At 44.7% G+C, this 17,788-nt stretch overlaps 1 protein-coding gene across 1 annotated transcript in view; it reads right to left on the bottom strand.

Annotated features, from left to right (window-relative positions):
* The window catches only part of CHN2 (chimerin 2), a 356,799-nt gene that overhangs the window by 9,922 nt on the left and 329,089 nt on the right, over nt 1-17,788 (bottom strand). The window contains 3 exon segments of the mRNA XM_075586857.1: nt 1,319-1,456; nt 7,851-7,887; nt 7,889-7,929. Of these exon segments, the coding sequence (XP_075442972.1) occupies nt 1,319-1,456; nt 7,851-7,887; nt 7,889-7,929 (216 nt within the window).

The following is a 17,788-nucleotide window of genomic DNA, read 5'->3' as shown; positions in this document are numbered from 1 at the left end:
AGTGCAGTAGAAAACTGGCTGTGTAAGTACTGTAACTGCAGATAGGATCTACCTTGACGTGAGTGCAGGGCTAACATGTTTTGGACAAAAGAGTGAACCAAATGACCCCTACTTATGAAAAGAAAAAAGATAGAAATTAATCAAATAATGTGAGTTATTGCATGCGCGCTGGGGCTTCTTTCTTTATCGTTTCCATTTCAATCACTGGTAAATATGATTCCACTAGGAGAACAGCAGCCAAGTGTGAGGGGAAATAAGTGATTGATAAGATAAAACACTATAGTGTGTATACTGAAAAAGGGGAAAAAAAGTATTTTTCACACGATGCATAGTTGTAAAATTGTAATTGTAAGGGTGGTTAAATCGGTTTGAAATGAAAATAATTAAGTTTGTAAAGTGTTAAAAAAAATAGCCCATATATACCAAGTGGTGCTACACAATAAGACACCTTCAAATGGATGCGCTGTAATGTGTTTTATGTTGCAGGAAGAAGTCTTATGGCATAGCACCACTTAGTAAGTAGGGCCCCTTATCTGCTAAGTGGGGCTGTCCCTCTAAACACAGAACAGCAGCTGTCCCTACCAGAACAAAAATACTTTACCCATGTAATCCAATCTGAAAGAAGTGTGGGCCATTTAGAACCTGGGGTGTTACAAGATCAAAAGAAATCGTGGGTTCCCTGCAGTGAGTTCTTGCCAAATGAATCTGATCCATTCAATTAACTAAACTAAGAAAAATGTACCATGTTGACAAAACATCATGCTTTGTATCTTCTGAAATGGAAAACTCATGACTAGTGACAGATAACAGACTGGGACATTCCAGTCCCCCATTCAAATAAAAAATAATAGCAATACAAATGTCAGGCGCTAGAATCACTGTTGTCTTATCCATCACTCTGGTCAATGATTAATCTCCTGACTTTCTAAGGGGTATTTACATGCTAGGGTTACACTCGTGTAAATGGCACATCTAGCAGCTTTGTACACTACGAATATTAAAACGATTATGGTGGCGTCTGTGAATAAAATAACATGGTATGTGCAGTTACTGTAAGTGAATTCATGTGACTGCTTGACCACTGGATAGAAGATATTTGTAACCCCAGAGTTACCAAAGCACTCCATACCAGTAGTTTTATTCCTCTGTAATCTGACTGGAGTCATTCACTCTAAAATCTGTGAGCAAAAGAATGTCCACGCATGTCCTATCGGATAAAACAATGCCACTACATTTATTATAATTAACTCCCGCAGTGCCAAGAGAACAGATGCTGCAAATGACTCCTCCGCATCGCAGAGACACTTTCAGTACTTACTTGCTGCCTCAATAAATTTGGAATAGGAATCATAAGTAATCGCGGGAATGGGCAAGTCCCTAAAGTACAGCTTCAGTGCCCCTGCGATGATGTTTATGTCTGGATATGTATCATTTGAGATGTCCGCCTTGTCGCCATCTAAAAAGTCAAGAGGAGAATGTCATACAAAACCGTGCTGGAATGTTTCATTTCCATGCCATCTCCCTTCTACAAGCTAAACATCAAACAAAAGTGCTCAGATACCATGCACAGTTTATTACAGACTTCGACTTGGCAGTTATTAATGCATAAAGGGTGTTAGAAAACCACCGTGCTGTCCTCTAGAGAAGGAATTAAGGCCATATTTTCCCAGCAGTCTTCTGCTATTAGGCCCCTTCCGTGGTAGAAGACACGTTATAGCCCATGCAAGTCAGTGGGCTGTAAGATGTCTTGTGGGATACCCCTGCTTAGTGGTCCCTAAATGTACAGTAGCATTTGTAAGGAATTACTTTTACCTGCAAAACTAGTTTTTCCACTGGGACAGTGGGTAGAGAGGCGCTGTACCAGACTCTCTGTAAGTGTGTAAGAGACAGGCGCGTTTTAATCACCAAAGTGAGCGTTTTATTTTGTTTTGTTTTTTAATCCAAGTACTTTTGTTCCTGTTTGTATTGCAATATTCAGAAGATATTTCCGGTAAATGTTCTGTTATTTATCTATGTCTTGACAGTTAATACATTTGCTATATTTATTTAGGTCAGGTGGATTATAGGTTTTGATTTATATCAAAAGCAATAAACTAATTTCAGAATATAATTCTTTATAATGCACCAACATATTCTGCTGTGCAATACGTTGGGTGAGAGACAAAATAAGAAATATTTCATGTTACAATTAGAGGAGTCTCTTCCTCCAAGAACCTATGAGGGGGGGGAGGGGGAGGGGGCGGGGTGTTATATACTAAAATCTTCCAGAAGCAAAACAAAATTTGCTTTTAATGGGGATCCTTTTCTTTGACCAATATAGTGTTGGTTTTGTCCCAGTTTTGTAGTTTGGAGACTTTAGTATAGAGTATATAGCAACAGACTATGGGGCCTATGCAGAGAGCAGCGCTAAAGTAAATCTCGCCATTTTTTTGAGAAATTCGCGCAGAAAACAGCAGAAAATGGCGAGTTACGAAAAACGCGCCATTTTTTTTTTCTATTTGTAAATCTCGCCGCGCGGCTGGCGAGAACCTACATCTCGCCAGTTTTAAAAATATCCTAATTCAGAAAGGCGCGAACGGCATCTAGCGGCTGTTTGCGCCAATAAAATGGTGCGATTTTCTACAATTTGCTCCGCCAACAAAAGTTGGCAAGAAGCTGGAGCTCGCCGGCTATAGGAAAGGGGAAAAAAAATGCGCGATTTTTTTTTTACACATTTCAGCATCGCGCATCTCTCCATTTTAAACTCGCCACACGCATTCATGCTATAAATTGCAGATTTCGCACATTTCTGCATATGGAGAATAAAACTCTCCAAAAAAGCTACTTTTTATTACCCTCGCCAATTTTTAAATTCGCTGCTCTCTGCATAGGCCCCTTTATCGGCTTCTGTTCTACAAATTGTGACCCATTTAAAACACTCTGACGCCGGAGAAAGGCTGGTACTTACAAATGCAGCCACGAGTATCCGACCACTTGCCTTGGAAAATCTGGGGCTATCTCACAGTAACGCTGGAACATTTCTGTGAGATTTCTGCAGCCAGACTAATGGCCCATCGGACTAACACAGCGGGGGTCCCTGTGAGATACCCTGCATTTTCCCCGGCAAGCGGTCGGATACTGGTGGCTGCATCTCGCTGTATCTAGCTTTCCAACAGTTCTGAAAACAAATAAAAACACAAGAAAGTGTGTTCTTTTGTTTGTTTTTTTTTACCGATGCTTTTCAACAGCGACATTATTAATGCGTTAGACTATTTGCACTGCTTTAATCCACTCTCTCCAAAACAATACAAATGAATTTAGGAGGAAAAGACAGCAGGTGCACCTGTAAAAGACACATTAAACGGGGCTTTTGTTTTAGGTATTTTATTTCTCAATGAATTAACGCTGTCAACAGCAGACTAGTGAAAGCCTTTCGGTTAAGTACCAGTCAAGGGTCTGAGCTGACACATGCTGCACCTGCTTCACGTCGGGTGCTTTAATAGCATCATTTGTGTTTCATCACTTTACTGTAACCCATTCGCTACCAAATGGGGACACACTTAGTATGCAGGTAACATCAATGTTACTCACTAATTGAAAATCTATGGAATATAGTTCTACACTTATTAGATCTAGCTGCATGAGAGAGGTGGTCCAATTGGGAATGTTTAAAAAAAAAAAAAAAAAAACAACAAAAAAACCCAGAAGATTATCATCTGATCTGGAATGCTTATTTTAATTATTTGTCTCTGGAAAATTTGTATGGTATTTATTGGAATATTAAAGTATTTCCCCCCCCCCCTTACTATATTTTGTTATGGCATGTTCTGTTTTTGAATGCTATAGCCACTTCTGATGTAAGTATCTTGGAGCGAACAGCCAAGCAGTTCAGCTCAAGAGACCCCCTACTTCCGACATAGTAAAAATAGGATTACTAATAAAAAACCCAAGAGGGAAAGCAACTTAAAGGATACTTGATGTATTTAAGCTCCACAATAATATAAGAGTTTATACAAAATGCTGTACTTTCTTTGCCCCTTTTTGAAGTGAAACTTCTTTGCTGGCACCTACCTGTACAAAAATGTAGCTGGAGCAAATTACCTTCATGGTGACAGAAGTAAAGAAAGGGAAGTGACGTCACTGTGGGCAAAAAAGGCCGTCGGCGCGCATCACTGTGGGCAAAGGAGGCTCTATGGGCATACGCAGCACTGGAAACCGGCTCGCATGCGCAGCGTTCCCAGGTTCGGCTCGCATGCGCAGCGTTCCCAGGTTCGGCTCGCATAAGCAGCGTTCCCAGGTTCGGCTCGCATAAGCAGCGTTCCCAGGTTCGGCTCGCATAAGCAGCGTTCCCAGGTTCGGCTCGCATAAGCAGCGTTCCCAGGTTCGGCTCGCATAAGCAGCGTTCCCAGGTTCGGCTCGCATAAGCAGCGTTCCCAGGTTCGGCTCGCATAAGCAGCGTTCCCAGGTTCGGCTCGCATAAGCAGCGTTCCCAGGTTCGGCTCGCATAAGCAGCGTTCCCAGGTTCGGCTCGCATGCGCAGCGTTCCCCGGTTCGGCTCGCATACGCAGCGTTCCCCGGTTCGGCTCGCATACGCAGCGTTCCCCGGTTCGGCTCGCATACGCAGCGTTCCCCGGTTCGGCTCGCATACGCAGCGTTCCCCGGTTCGGCTCGCATAAGCAGCGTTCCCAGGTTCGGCTCGCATGCGCAGCGTTCCACGGTTCGGCTCGCATGCGCAGCGTTCCCCGGTTCGGCTCGCATACGCAGCGTTCCCCGGTTCGGCACGCATGCGCAGGACCGCCAGCTGGCTCGGGAGCTTCGAAGCAGCAGCAACCCCAACGGAGACCACAAAGACCACACACACACAGGCAGGGAGACAGACCCACACACAGGCAGAGAGAGACACACACAGACAGGAGAGAGACACACAGGCAGAGAGACACACACAGGCAGAGAGACACACACAGGCAGAGAGAGAGCCCCATACACAGGCACAGAGAGAGACACACACAGGGAGTGAGAGAGAGAGAGAGAGAGAGAGAGAGAGAGAGAGAGAGAGAGAGAGAGAGAGAGAGAGAGAGAGAGAGAGAGAGAGAGAGAGAGAGAGAGAGAGAGAGAGACACAGAGAGAGACACACAGAGGCAGGAGAGAGACACACAGGCAGAGAGAGACACACAGGCAGAGAGACACACACAGGCAGAGAGACACACACACACAGGGAGAGAGAGAGAGAGAGAGAGACAGACAGACAGGCAGGCAGGCAGAGAGACACACACAGGCAGGAGAGAGACACACAGGCAGAGAGACACACAGGCAGAGAGACACACACAGGCAGAGAGAGAGACACACACACAGGCAGGAGAGAGACACACACAGGCAGGAGAGAGACACACAGGCAGAGAGACACACAGGCAGAGAGACACACACAGACACAAGGAATTCACAGTTATTATAAGGAATTCAGATCAGTCGCAACGGGGGGAGGAGGGGCCCATGACATCAAGCTACTGGTTCCCCCTCATTGGCTGAACCGCCACCATGATGTGGTCATCGCTCAGCCACAGCGCCAAAAGTAAAATATCTTGACGTTCCAAAATCTGGCCGCGCTACTTGCACTTAGTCATGTGCGCACACGCACTGACTGGGGCCGGCCCCATAGAGGGACGTCTCTTGTTCGCGTCGCGCGCAGTCGCGAGCAGTGGGAAAGAGGCCTAAGTCAAAATTCTTTGCGCTTTGGCACTGAAATTGTGTTTTGATTTTTAATTAAAAACACCACCATCACAAGTACAATTTCTGTGACAAAACACTGACAAAAGACAAAGAAGTTTCACTTAAAATGCGCGTGCTCAGCACACACACACACACACACACACACACACACACACACACACACACACACACACACACTAACTTATTTTTTGTATTGACTTATTTGAAACCAGTGGTGGATTTACAAATTTGCTGCCCATAAGCACTTACCTTAGTGCCACCGGGCCGCCGCCTCCTCCTTCGTGCCGTCCTCCTCCTCCTTCAGCGTTGCGGTGTCAAATGACACTGCGACATCACATGGTAACGTGACGTCGCATTGCTGAAGGTGGACGAGGGAGGCGCTGCAGGAGACGGTAAGAACTGTGCAGAGGCCGCACGCTCTCCCCCCAGCAATCAGTGGGGAAGAGAATGGGGCCTCTGTATATGGGGGGGGGAGGGAGAGAGGAAAGTTTGCCGCCCAAAAATGTTGACGCCGTAGGCCCAGGCCTATCGGGCCTAATGGGGAAATCCGCCACTGCTTGAAGCTATACACAAACCATGTCATTTCTCAATGCGGCACATATGCTGTAGCAACAATCGTGAACATCATTCTAATAAAAGAAGGCTTAAATCAATATACACTCCTCCAGGCTGAGACACCCTGCAGCATACGCTCAGTGCAATACTACAACTGCAAGAACTGTTTTTTTGAGGGGGAGGGGTTACGTTAGGATTTCTAAAGTAATAACTAAACTGCAATGTGGACAAGCAATGCAATCAGATTACTAAGAAATACTGACATTTAATAAAAGCTTTCAGGAAAAGTTTCAGGCCCAAGGGCAATCTGGTGTATAATGCTGTTCACTGCCATGTGACAGGCCCTATAAGCAATTCATGTGGTGAGTTATGTAAGAGCAAGAAGCACTCCTGCAGCCCCAAATCCCATGAGATTGGTTTTACAATCTCATATCCTTTGTGAACGCTGAAAAACAAGATCTTCTACTCAATGACAAAGGCTCTAAAGAAAAGCGTGAAAGTGACATGTTGTTTAATGAAGTCTTCTTTTTTTTTTTGCCCTTAAAACAATCTGTAACTACAGTACAATTAAGATGAATAATAGGAAAATTCATGAGAGAGAGAAAGCGAGAGAGAGAGAGAGAGAGAGAGAGAGAGAGAGAGAGAGAGAGGAGAGAGAGAGAGAGAGAGAGAGAGAGCGCTCTTGTAGTATTTCCAGTGGCGGATTTGGAAATCCACCGGCTCTAGACACTTACACGTGTCCTGCAACCTCCTTGGTGCCACCCGCCATCTCCTTTGGAATCCCAGCGTCAATTGACGCTATGGACATCAGCGTGACGGCGTCGTGTTGCCACGGTAATGCAATGTCATTTGACATGGCAACGAGACGCTGTGTGACGTCACGTTGTGGCGTCACTTGACGCTGGGATTCCAAAGGAGATGGAGGGCGCAGAACACATACACTGGCGACACACTTTATTGAAGTGTGGCCAGTTCCGCAAGCCGGGAGATTTCCCGGCTTGCAAGTGGCAGCCCCTTGGCGTGCCGTGCGTCTCCGATGCGCGGTCACGCGTCATCGGGTGCCTGCGCCCCCCTGCACGCGCGTCCAGGGCTCCCCGAGGGAGCCCTGGTGTCCCGCGATGTGGGGGACGGCGGCAGGGGGTTCCGGGGGACCCGGCGGACCCGGAGAGGAGAGGGGGAAGCCGCGATCGGCGGGCCTCTCCTCCGCTGCTTCGGCGCGCGCCCGGCACCCTCCGGCGCGCGCCAGTAACTGCTGCGGCCGAGAACGGGCAAATGCTCGAATAAACTCGGCCGCAGCAGTAAGTCTTTCTCATCCGGTCCGATAGGCCCGAGAGCGCGGAAATGCATATGGGGGCAGAACGTTTGCCGCCCTAGGCTTGGGCCTAATGGAAAATCTGCTACTGAGTATTTCAGTTGTAGAATATGGACTGAAAAGGTCAGATTTATTATTTAATCCTGAAATGCAAGTACTAAATGAAGCATAATAGTTTTTTTTTAGAATATTTACATTTGACGACTGTTAACATCCCGTGATTTCAAACGACTTATCTATACGGTAATCTGAAAACATGTCCGCAGGGAAAACATACCTCGATCAAAGGCCATTTTGACATCTTCAATGTGCTCAGGTAAACCCTGATACTCTGTAAAGACCTTCTGACGTTAGACCTACGAGACACAAAGATGAAATAGTTGAGATGAAACAGCTACACGGTACAATTAACGTATAGGGTACAATTCTGTGCAATAAATACACGTCACTTTTGCCCTGTGCAGTTTCAAAGATTTAGATAGCACGCTGTTTATGAATTCCTCAGTTCCATTGTCATTTTTTTATATGCAATGAAATTATCACCATAAAGTGCATTTTTGTTTATAGACATTTAACACCTTGTGATAGGGCCAATTCATTTATCTTCCATCTATTCTTCTTAAAAAAATAAAAAAGTTCTGTAATATTAGATAATACTGTATGCATTAAAAAAAAAAAAACTATTAAAGCCATTTTTAATGATTTTATTTAATGTACTGATCATCCTTTGGTTGCTACAGCAACCATTTAGAAAGTTATATCCACTTCCTCTTTTGAAACAGGCTCTCACACACCTTTTTGAGCTCTGCACTTTGGCAACAAAGTATCACACACAGATTTGTTGCTGTGTTCCAAACAGAAGACTTAGTATTACTCTGGCAGCTGTAAGAATAAGGTATCACACTTAATAATATCATGTTACATAGCTGCAGCATTTCACTGACTGCAGCATAGTAAGAGTCATCTACATACAATTAGAACACGTTCGCTAAATAACCAGAACAAGCTAGCAAAACCTGCGTAACCATTGTCAGGCATGTATATAGTATTTCTAGCATAGGATGCGATATATACGATGTAAATAAGCTGAAACATGGAAACAGAAAAATTGCATGTCATTTCCCAGAATCCTTTGCTGAAGTGGGAGCACTGTATGCTAGGTAATAATGGTTGAAAGGCAGAGTTGCAGACAAGTGATATTATTTATTGGCTATGCTAACGGTGGAGGATTTTTGTCGCCTTTTTCAGCCACCATGATTTAAAATGCACACAAACACATTATATATATATATAAAATTTATTTTTGGGAGGGCCTGCTACAAATATTGTAGGGCTTGGTGCAGACATGGAGTGCGGGGCCTCTTACCTTCTCCTTCACAATCTCTTCCTGCAGGGTCCCTCATCATGGCGCCCTAATATCAAATGGCATCGCATTGCCATGGCGTCACATGACGTCCCGTTGTCATGGCAATGCAATGCCATTTGACATTGCGGCGCCATGTTGAGGGACCCTTCAGGAAGAGATGGTGAAGGAGAAGGTAAGAGAGTTACAAAGGCCCCGCACTCTCCCCCGGCAATCAGTTTAATTGTTGTGGAGAAGAGCGTGGGCCTCTGTAACCGCGGAGCTTAGTGCGGTGGACGAAACATTGACCTTTTGTAATAAATATTTGTCACTTTTTGAAAAAGTCCGGGAGTGCCTGCTACTAAAGACTGGACCTTATTTTTTCAGCAAGCTTGATGAGCCTGCCCACCACAAGATAGAATATTAGATTGGAGGTTTCTCAGTCATCTTCCACTCTTGCCTGATGGATGTCTGCTCTTTCTAGGACTTTCTCCATCTACTCAATACCACGTGTGAGACTAGCATGTAAGGTATCTTGCTGATTGTAAGGAAGTTTGAAACTACATTCCAACAAGATCCACTTTTATAAGAATAACATTTCCTTCCAAAGAGAAACAATGCGAGTGAGAGTCAGAGACAGACTGCCTTCTGAAAACAGAAACTGCTTTCCTCTGAGGGACAATGCCTTCCTACGGATGACTTTGCCTTAGTGATAGATAAATTGAGGGAGAGTCTGCATTTTTATAAGTAACTGTTTTTTTCGTCATTGTCAAGCCTTTACATGAAGCATTTTCAAATGGCATTGTTAAATGACCACATGATCCATCCACAGCAAACCCTTTTAAACTAGGCCAATTACATTTGCACCCCCATACACAACATATTCACATTTGATTGCAATCTCTTTAGGGCAGGGACTAATTTTTCCCCAAAACCTTTCACCCATTTATATAACAGTTTTCCTTTATTATATCTTGTATAATATCTACAGTGGTGTGAAAAAGAAAGTACACATTCTATGGTTTTACATATCAGGACATAATAACAATCACCTGTTCCTTAGCAGGTCTAAAAATGAGGTAAATACAACCTCAGATGAACAACAACACATGACTTATTACACCGTGTCATGATTTATTTAACAAAAATAAATCCAAAATGGAGAAGCCATGTGTGAAAAACTAAGTACACCTTATGATTCAATAGCTTGTAGCACCACCTTTAGCAGCAATAACTTGAAGTAATCGTTTTCTGTATGACTTTATCAGTCTCTCACATCGTTGTGGAGGAATTTTGGCCCACTCTTCTTTACAACATTGCTTCAGTTCATTGAGGTTTGTGAGCATTTGTTTATGCACAGCTCTCTTACGGTCCAGCCACAGCATTTGAACCGGGTTGAGGTCTGGACTTTGACTGGGCCATGGCAACACCTTGATTCTTTTCTTTTTCAGCCATTCTGTTGTAGATTTGCTGGTGTGCTTGGGATCATTGTCCTGTTGCATGACCCAATTTCGGCCAAGATTTAGCTGTCGGACAGATGGCCTCACATTTGATTCTAGAATACTTTGGTATACAGAGGTGTTCATGGTCGACTCAATGACTGCAAGGTTTCCAGGCCCTGTGGCTGCAAAACAAGCCCAAATCATCACCCCTCAACGACCGTGCTTGACAGTTGGTTTGTGGTGTTTGTGCAGATATGTGGTGTTTGGTTTTCGCCAAACGTGGCGCTGTGCATTATGGCCAAACATCTCCACTTTGGCCCCGTCAGTCCAAAGGACATTGTTCCAGAAGTCTTGTGGTTTGTTCAGATGCAACTTTGCAAACCTAAGTCGTGCTGCCATGTTCTTTTTAGAGAGAAGACGCTTTTTTCTGGCAACCCTTCCAAACAAACCATACTTGTTCAGTCTTTTTCTAATTGTACTGTCATGAACTTTAACATTAAACATGCTAACTGAGGCCTGCAGAGTCTGAAATGTAACTCTTGGGTATTTTGCAATTTCTCTGAGCATTGCATGGTCTGACCTTGGGGTGAATTTGCTGGGACGTCCACTCCCGGGAGGATTAGCAATTGTCTTGAATGTTTTCCACTTTTGAATAATCTTTCTCACTGTAGATTGATAGTTACATAGTTACATAGTAGATGAGGTTGAAAAAAGACGTAGGTCCATCAAGCTCAACCTATGCTAAATTTACACAATAGATACTTTATCCTATATCTATACTTACTTATTGATCCAGAGGAAGACAAACAAAAAACCCCATTAAGGGGAAAAATTAATTCCTTCCTGACTCCAAGAATTGGCAATCGGATTAATCCCTGGATGGACTTTAAATTGTTTGGATATCGCCTTATAACCCTTCCAGATTGATGGGCAGCAACAATTGCTTCTCTAAGATCATTGCTGATGTCTTTCCTCCTTGGCATTGTGTTAACACACACCTGAATGCTCCAGACCAGCAAACTGCTAAAACTTCGGCTTTTATAGAGGTTGTCACACGTGCTGATGATTAATCAAGGGCATTTGATTAGCAGCACCTGTCTGCTACTTAGCATCTTAATTCCTATGGAAGCAGTAAGAGTGTACTTAGTTTTTCACACATGGCTTCTCCATTTTGGCTTTATTTTTGTTAAATAGATCATGACACGGTGTAATATGTCGTGTGTTGTTGTTCATCTGAGGTTGTATTTGCCTAATTTTTAGACCTGCTAAGGAACAGATGATTGTTATTATGTCCTGGTATGTAAAACCATAGAACTCAAAGAGGGCGTACTCTCTTTTTCACACCACTGTATATAAAGCACTGTGTACACTGGCTGGCATTATATAAATAAAAATACTATACAAACGCTCTCACTTTATGGCCCTAATTCAATATGGGAAGTGGTCTTCTCATTTTCAGGGAAGCTTTTAAACCCATTCCACTGAAAGGGGTGCTAGACTTCAATGTCACTGAGGAGACAGATTCACAGTATATTGAATAGGGAAGGGAAAGGTGCATCCGGAGCAACAGCAAACAGCCCAATGATGTCACAGTCCAAAATTGAACATCAAAGCTTTATTGGAGACACACAGTGTGTCTCCAATAAAGCTTTGATGTTCAATTTTGGACTGTGACATCATTGGGCTGTTTGCTGTTGCTCCGGATGCACCTTTCCCTTCTACATGACCTCTCTGCCGGATGCACGCTGTAGGACTCACTGCTGAGGAATTATTGGACCCAGGACGGATGAGCTGACAGGGGTAAGATTGCTGTTTTGCCCCTGAGCCCCAACCTTTATAGTGGTCTTTATTTATCCTCTCATTTTCCTACCAGCCCTGCACAATCAGTGCTTCATTCAACTTTAGCCCAGGAGCGCATGACAGCCACATATCTCTATATTGAATAGGGCCCTGTCTGGTTAAATCCTCATGGATGGTGCTCTGCTGCCTTAAACTGAGCTCCTCATTGCTCCCTATATCCGGCCTAATATCCCCCCTTTCCATCACTGTAAATGGTACTACCATCTATCATGTCACCAAAGCATGTTGTCTAGGAGTGAGATTTGATTATTCCCTTTCCTTTTCTACTCACATTCATGTCATGGCCAAAATTTGTTGCTTCTTCCTCCATAATATTGCCAAAATCTGCCCTTTCCTCTGTCAATCTGCTAAAACTCAAATGCATGCCCTTATCCTCTCCTGTCTGGATTTCTGTAACATACTGCTAACAGGCCTCCCTGCCTCACAACTCTGTCCCCTGAAATCAATCCAAAATTCTGATGCTAGAATAATTTCACTTTCTCCCAAAACAGTATCCCCTTATCTCCTCCCTAAATCCTTCTCCTGGCTTCCCATAACCTACAAAGTTCTCCTCCTTACCTTTAAGGCTCTCCACTCATCTGCTCCTTCTTACGTATCAGCTTTGATCTCTCTCTATGCCCCTGCTCGTCTCCTGCGCTCTAACCATAACGGTCGCCTTTCCATCCCTCTCACCTCCACAGCTCTCTTTTGCCTTAAACCCTTTTCTCTCCCTGCACCATATCTGGCGATCGCCCTCACACTCAGTATACATCAAGCATCTTCTCTCCCCACCTTCAAGACAAACCTGAAAACCTACCTCTTAAATGAAGCATCCCAATATCCTGGACTCATGGCTACTGTCCCACACCCACAGTCACTCCCAAGCACTGCCGTCTACTGCACTTATTCACCTGCTGTGTCTCTAAATTTCCCAACATACCACTTAGATTGTAAGCTCTCCGGGGCAGGGATTTCCTTTCCTATTGTCTAACCTTGTTGCCCTTATTATATTATAATTCCCTATACTGTTTTGCCATTGTAAAGCACTAAGTACACAGCAGGCGCTATATAAATAAAGATATACATACATCTGTGTCTTTTTATGAATTATATTGGCTTTGACAGACAGATAAAGATAAGCGAGGGAGCAGGAAAGAGAAATAAAAAGTTTTCATCTGGTTTGAAATGTGGCTGTCCCAAGCAATCTGCAAATGTGACCAGATTGGAAAAGAAGCTAATGAACTGTGGAGCGATCAGTGTAATTGCTTTCTCCTTGAAAGATTCAATCACCCTTAAACTAAGAATTTGACTTATTTGCATCCTGCTCTCCTGAATTCAAGCTTATCAGCTAGTTGTTTATCTGCTTGACTAGTGATGGCTTCATGATGACTATACAAACAAGGGTCAAAGACACCATTTCACCTCTAGCTTTGAGGACTGACAGTCTTATCACCAATTACATACAAATGGTAAAGTATTTATTTACCATTGAAGCACACTTTCCTCCACCCTGTGGGAGATATGGTGACTACGGTGTGTGTGTGGTGCGTTACATGTGGCTCACAGAAGGCCTGAAACTCCGCCGCTGGGAGCCTGGGGTGTACCTGATTCTTATGGTGACAGCGCCTCCACCGGCAAGGGATCCCGACTTGGAGGGAGGGACCCTTACAGGAACAATACTAATAATACACGCACACAAATATATGCTAACAACCTTTACTGAACACAGTAACATGGGTACCCTGTATCACACAGTAAAATAGGCCCCAACCTGATAATAACAGTGAGTGTCCCCAGAGTACATTGGGTGCCAGGCACCAATCCCCTGGTGTCCCTTTCCCAATGTCAAGGCCCACCCAAAGTGTTGGCGATAGCGCTATCCCGTGGAGTGGTGGTGCACTTGGTTAATTACCTGCCCGTGGCTCCAACACCCGGGTATTGCAGAATAACAATGAGGATCCGTCTGATCCAACTTTGTCTTCCGCGATGGTGTCTGCCTCAGCGTTGGGTGAATTATGTCGTGGATAATATCACTTTACCATCTTTACCGCATAGCTGGTCTGGTCCCAGACCACAGGCCGCAGTCACCGCATCTCACCGGTGCTGTACTTGACTATATGCAGCTAATGGGGAAAGGTTCCTGACTATGGGCTTTCCCTATAGCAGCCACAAGCTACAGTGAGTCTGGGCCTAGCTGGGGCCTAAGGGGTTAGATCTGGCCTAGTCCAGGGGAGCACTGCTCCCGAAACACTACCTACTCCTCAGAGGTCCCTCTTCCGACTGGTGTGGTCCCTGGCGCGCCAAATGTATCCATTGCAGGGAGCAGAGGCTTGCTGCAGCCCTATTGGCTGATCTGGGCCACCTGATCACCAGCCCCTGTGCATGATGGGGCTTGTAGTTCCTTGTGAGCCAGTCCCCCTAATGGCCGCCGCTGTGGGGGTCCTACTGCGCATGTACAAACTCCCTAATGGCTGCCGTGCATGAGAGCTGATCTGCGCATGCGCAATGTTGATTGCGCACGCATCCACAGAGTAAGATGGCAGCGCCCTGCTATGGGGTCGCCGCTGCATACATCCCCCGCATCTCTCCTGCAACCTCCTCTACTGCCGAACCCTGCCTCCGCTGCAGAGCGCACCCGCTCCCGAAGGTAAGGGCTAACGGGGGAACATAGGGACCCAGGGGGCCCTGCTATACCATGAAAAAAGCTGTGTGTGTAACCAACTATTTAAAAAATACTTGTACTTGTCCAATTGTTAAATAAAGGTATATTTAATAAGCTATATTTAACCTATAAAATAGCTACTGTCGTTAGTTCACCTTTGTCCTTGGAGGGAAACCTTCTTAAAGTAATAAGCACACAAAATACCAGAACCGTAAGATGAATAAGATGTAACATTTCAGCAAACGCAGAATGCTCCAAGTAGAACATAGATCTGCTCCATGGACGGTAAAAAATGAAATACAAAACATTTAAAAGGCACATGTTTATATTACTTTAACATATACCACTAGTTAAGATGTGAAACAATAGGCAAAGCAAAGTGGTTACCACTATATCTTTTACTACAGTTCACAGTAGATTAGAACCATATATATATATATATATATATATATATATATTTTTTTTTACTGGCAAATAAAAAACAGTATTGAGGCAGGTCACAGGAAAAGAGGACAGGCATCTGGAGCAACACGGTATGGCAAAAAAACATTGATCCAATACTAGTCAGAAAGGTTTTATTGTACACATAACTTGACAGACAAATCCATGTACTCCCTCCTATGCATTTTTCGTTGCGTCAATTACTTGAAGCGCCCTGCGGTGTGAAACGCGTAGGAGGGAGTACATGGACTTGTCTGTCAAGTTATGTGTACAATAAAGCCTTTATGACCAGTATTGGATCAATCATTTCTTGCCATACCTTGCTGCTGCTCCGGATGCCTGCCCTTCTTTTTTCCTCTACCGACTAAGATCCAGGAAACGCGCTGCCGAAGGAGTGTGGGAGGTACCTTACTGTTACAGGACTGCTTGCTTGCAGCTGCCAGGAACCGACAGGACCAACACAACAGTTTAGCCATTGATATAACACTACGGGAGCGGAGTGACCAGCGACGGAGGTAAGAAGTATATTTTCCATACCTCTGTGTCCCCCTCCATTTCTCCAGTGGCACTCCACACTGATATTTCCTTCATGTATGGTACATTCATACACAGCCAGACTGTTATAGGCATCACCCAGAGTGCAGGACAGTACTACTACCACTTGAGGAAGGTCACAGCCTGCATGATGATTCGCAACATACGCTTACATTTTACAATTTATTTATTGATTGATTTATAAAATATTTTACCAGGAAGTAATACATTGAGAGTTACCTCTCGTTTTCAAGTATGTCCTGGGCACAGAGTTAAGATGACAAATAATACATGGTTACAAATACAGTTACATAAGTGAACAGGGTATACATTATATACAAGACATAGCATGCACAGTTAGAGATAATATATATTATAGGCGTATGTAACAGTTACAGACCAGATTAAAATGTGAGACAGCTTTAGTTTTGAAAGAACTTAGACTGGTGGCGGCTGTAAGAGTCTCCGGTAGATTGTTCCAGTTTTGCGGTGCACGGTAAGAGAAGGGGGAGCGGCCGGATACTTTGCTGAACTGTGGGGCCATGAACAGTATTTTGGAGTCTGATCTCAGGTGATAAGTGCTGCAAGTGGTAGGGGTGAGGAGCTTGTTCAGAAAAATGGGTAGCTTGCCCAGAAAGTATTTGAAGGCAAGACAGGAAAGATGAACTTTGCGCCTAGACCCAAGTGACGACCAATCTAGTTCTTTGAGCATTTCGCAGTGATGTGTGTTGTAGTTTCATTGGAGAACAACATGGCATATTGAATTGTAGAGGGTATCAAGTTTGCTAAGGTGGGTTTGGGGTGCCGAGCCGTATACTATGTCCCCATAGTCGATAATTGGCATTAGCATCTGCTGTGCGATATAGTTTCTGACCAGCAGACTATGGGAGGATTTGTTCCTGTAAAGTACACCTAGTTTGGCATAGGTTTTGAATGTCAGGGTATCAATGTGCATCCCAAATGTTAAATGGGAGTCAAACCATATGCCCAGATATTTAAAACTAGTAACAGGAGTTAGGGTGGTGTTAGCGTTGGTTCTGATCTGGAGCTCAGTCATTGGAAGCTTCACAAATTTAGCCTTGGTCCCAAATACCATTGTTACAGTCTTGTCAGTGTTTAGAAACAGTTTGTTTTGTGAAATCCAATGTTCAAGTCTCAAAAATTCAGATTGACGTATGTGTTCTAGATCGGAGAGGCTAGGGCTGTGTGCATATAAGATTGTGTCATCTGCATACATGTGTATTGAAGCTCCCTTACAAGCTGTAGGAAGATCATTGATGAACACTGAGAAGAGTAGGGGCCCCAGAACAGAGCCTTGCGGGACACCACAGGTGATATCCAGGGGGTTGGAGTTAGAGCCTGAGTTAGACACATGTTGGGATCTACCTGATAGGTAGGAATGAAACCAGTTTAAAGCATGCTTCCCTATTCCAGAGCACTGGAGTTTGCTACAGAGGCGGCACATTTTATTTGAGTGCGGCTAGCTCCGCAAGCCTGGGGATGCCCCGGCATTCTAGCCGCACTCCCTCGGCGTGCCGCGCGTCATCGGGTGCCTGCGCCCCCTGCACGCGCGTCCAGGGCTCCCCGAGGGAGCCCTGGTGTCCCGCGATGTGGGGGACGGCGGCAGGGGGTTCCGGGGGACCCGGCGGCGGGAGAGAGAAAGCCCCGATCGGAGGGCGCTCCTCCGTGTCTTCGGCGCGCGCCCGGCACCCTCTGGTGCGCGCCAGGTTACTGCTGCGGCCGAGAACGGGCAAATGCTCGAATAAACTCGGCCACAGCAGTAAGCACAATAACATGATCAACAGTATCAAAAGCCTTTGCAAAATGTAGGAATATTGCACCAGTGAGTTGTCCCAGTTCCATTCCACACTGGATTTCATTGCAAACTTTTAGCAGTTTAGTTACGGTGGAGTGTTTGGGGGGAAACCCAGACTGGAATTGGCTAGGGAAATTTG

Source organism: Ascaphus truei, chromosome 2 (genome assembly GCF_040206685.1).
Source record: "Ascaphus truei isolate aAscTru1 chromosome 2, aAscTru1.hap1, whole genome shotgun sequence".
NCBI lineage: Eukaryota > Metazoa > Chordata > Amphibia > Anura > Ascaphidae > Ascaphus > Ascaphus truei.
The sequence above is the reverse complement of the archived record's forward strand: the minus strand, read 5'-3'. Positions and strand labels throughout refer to the sequence as shown.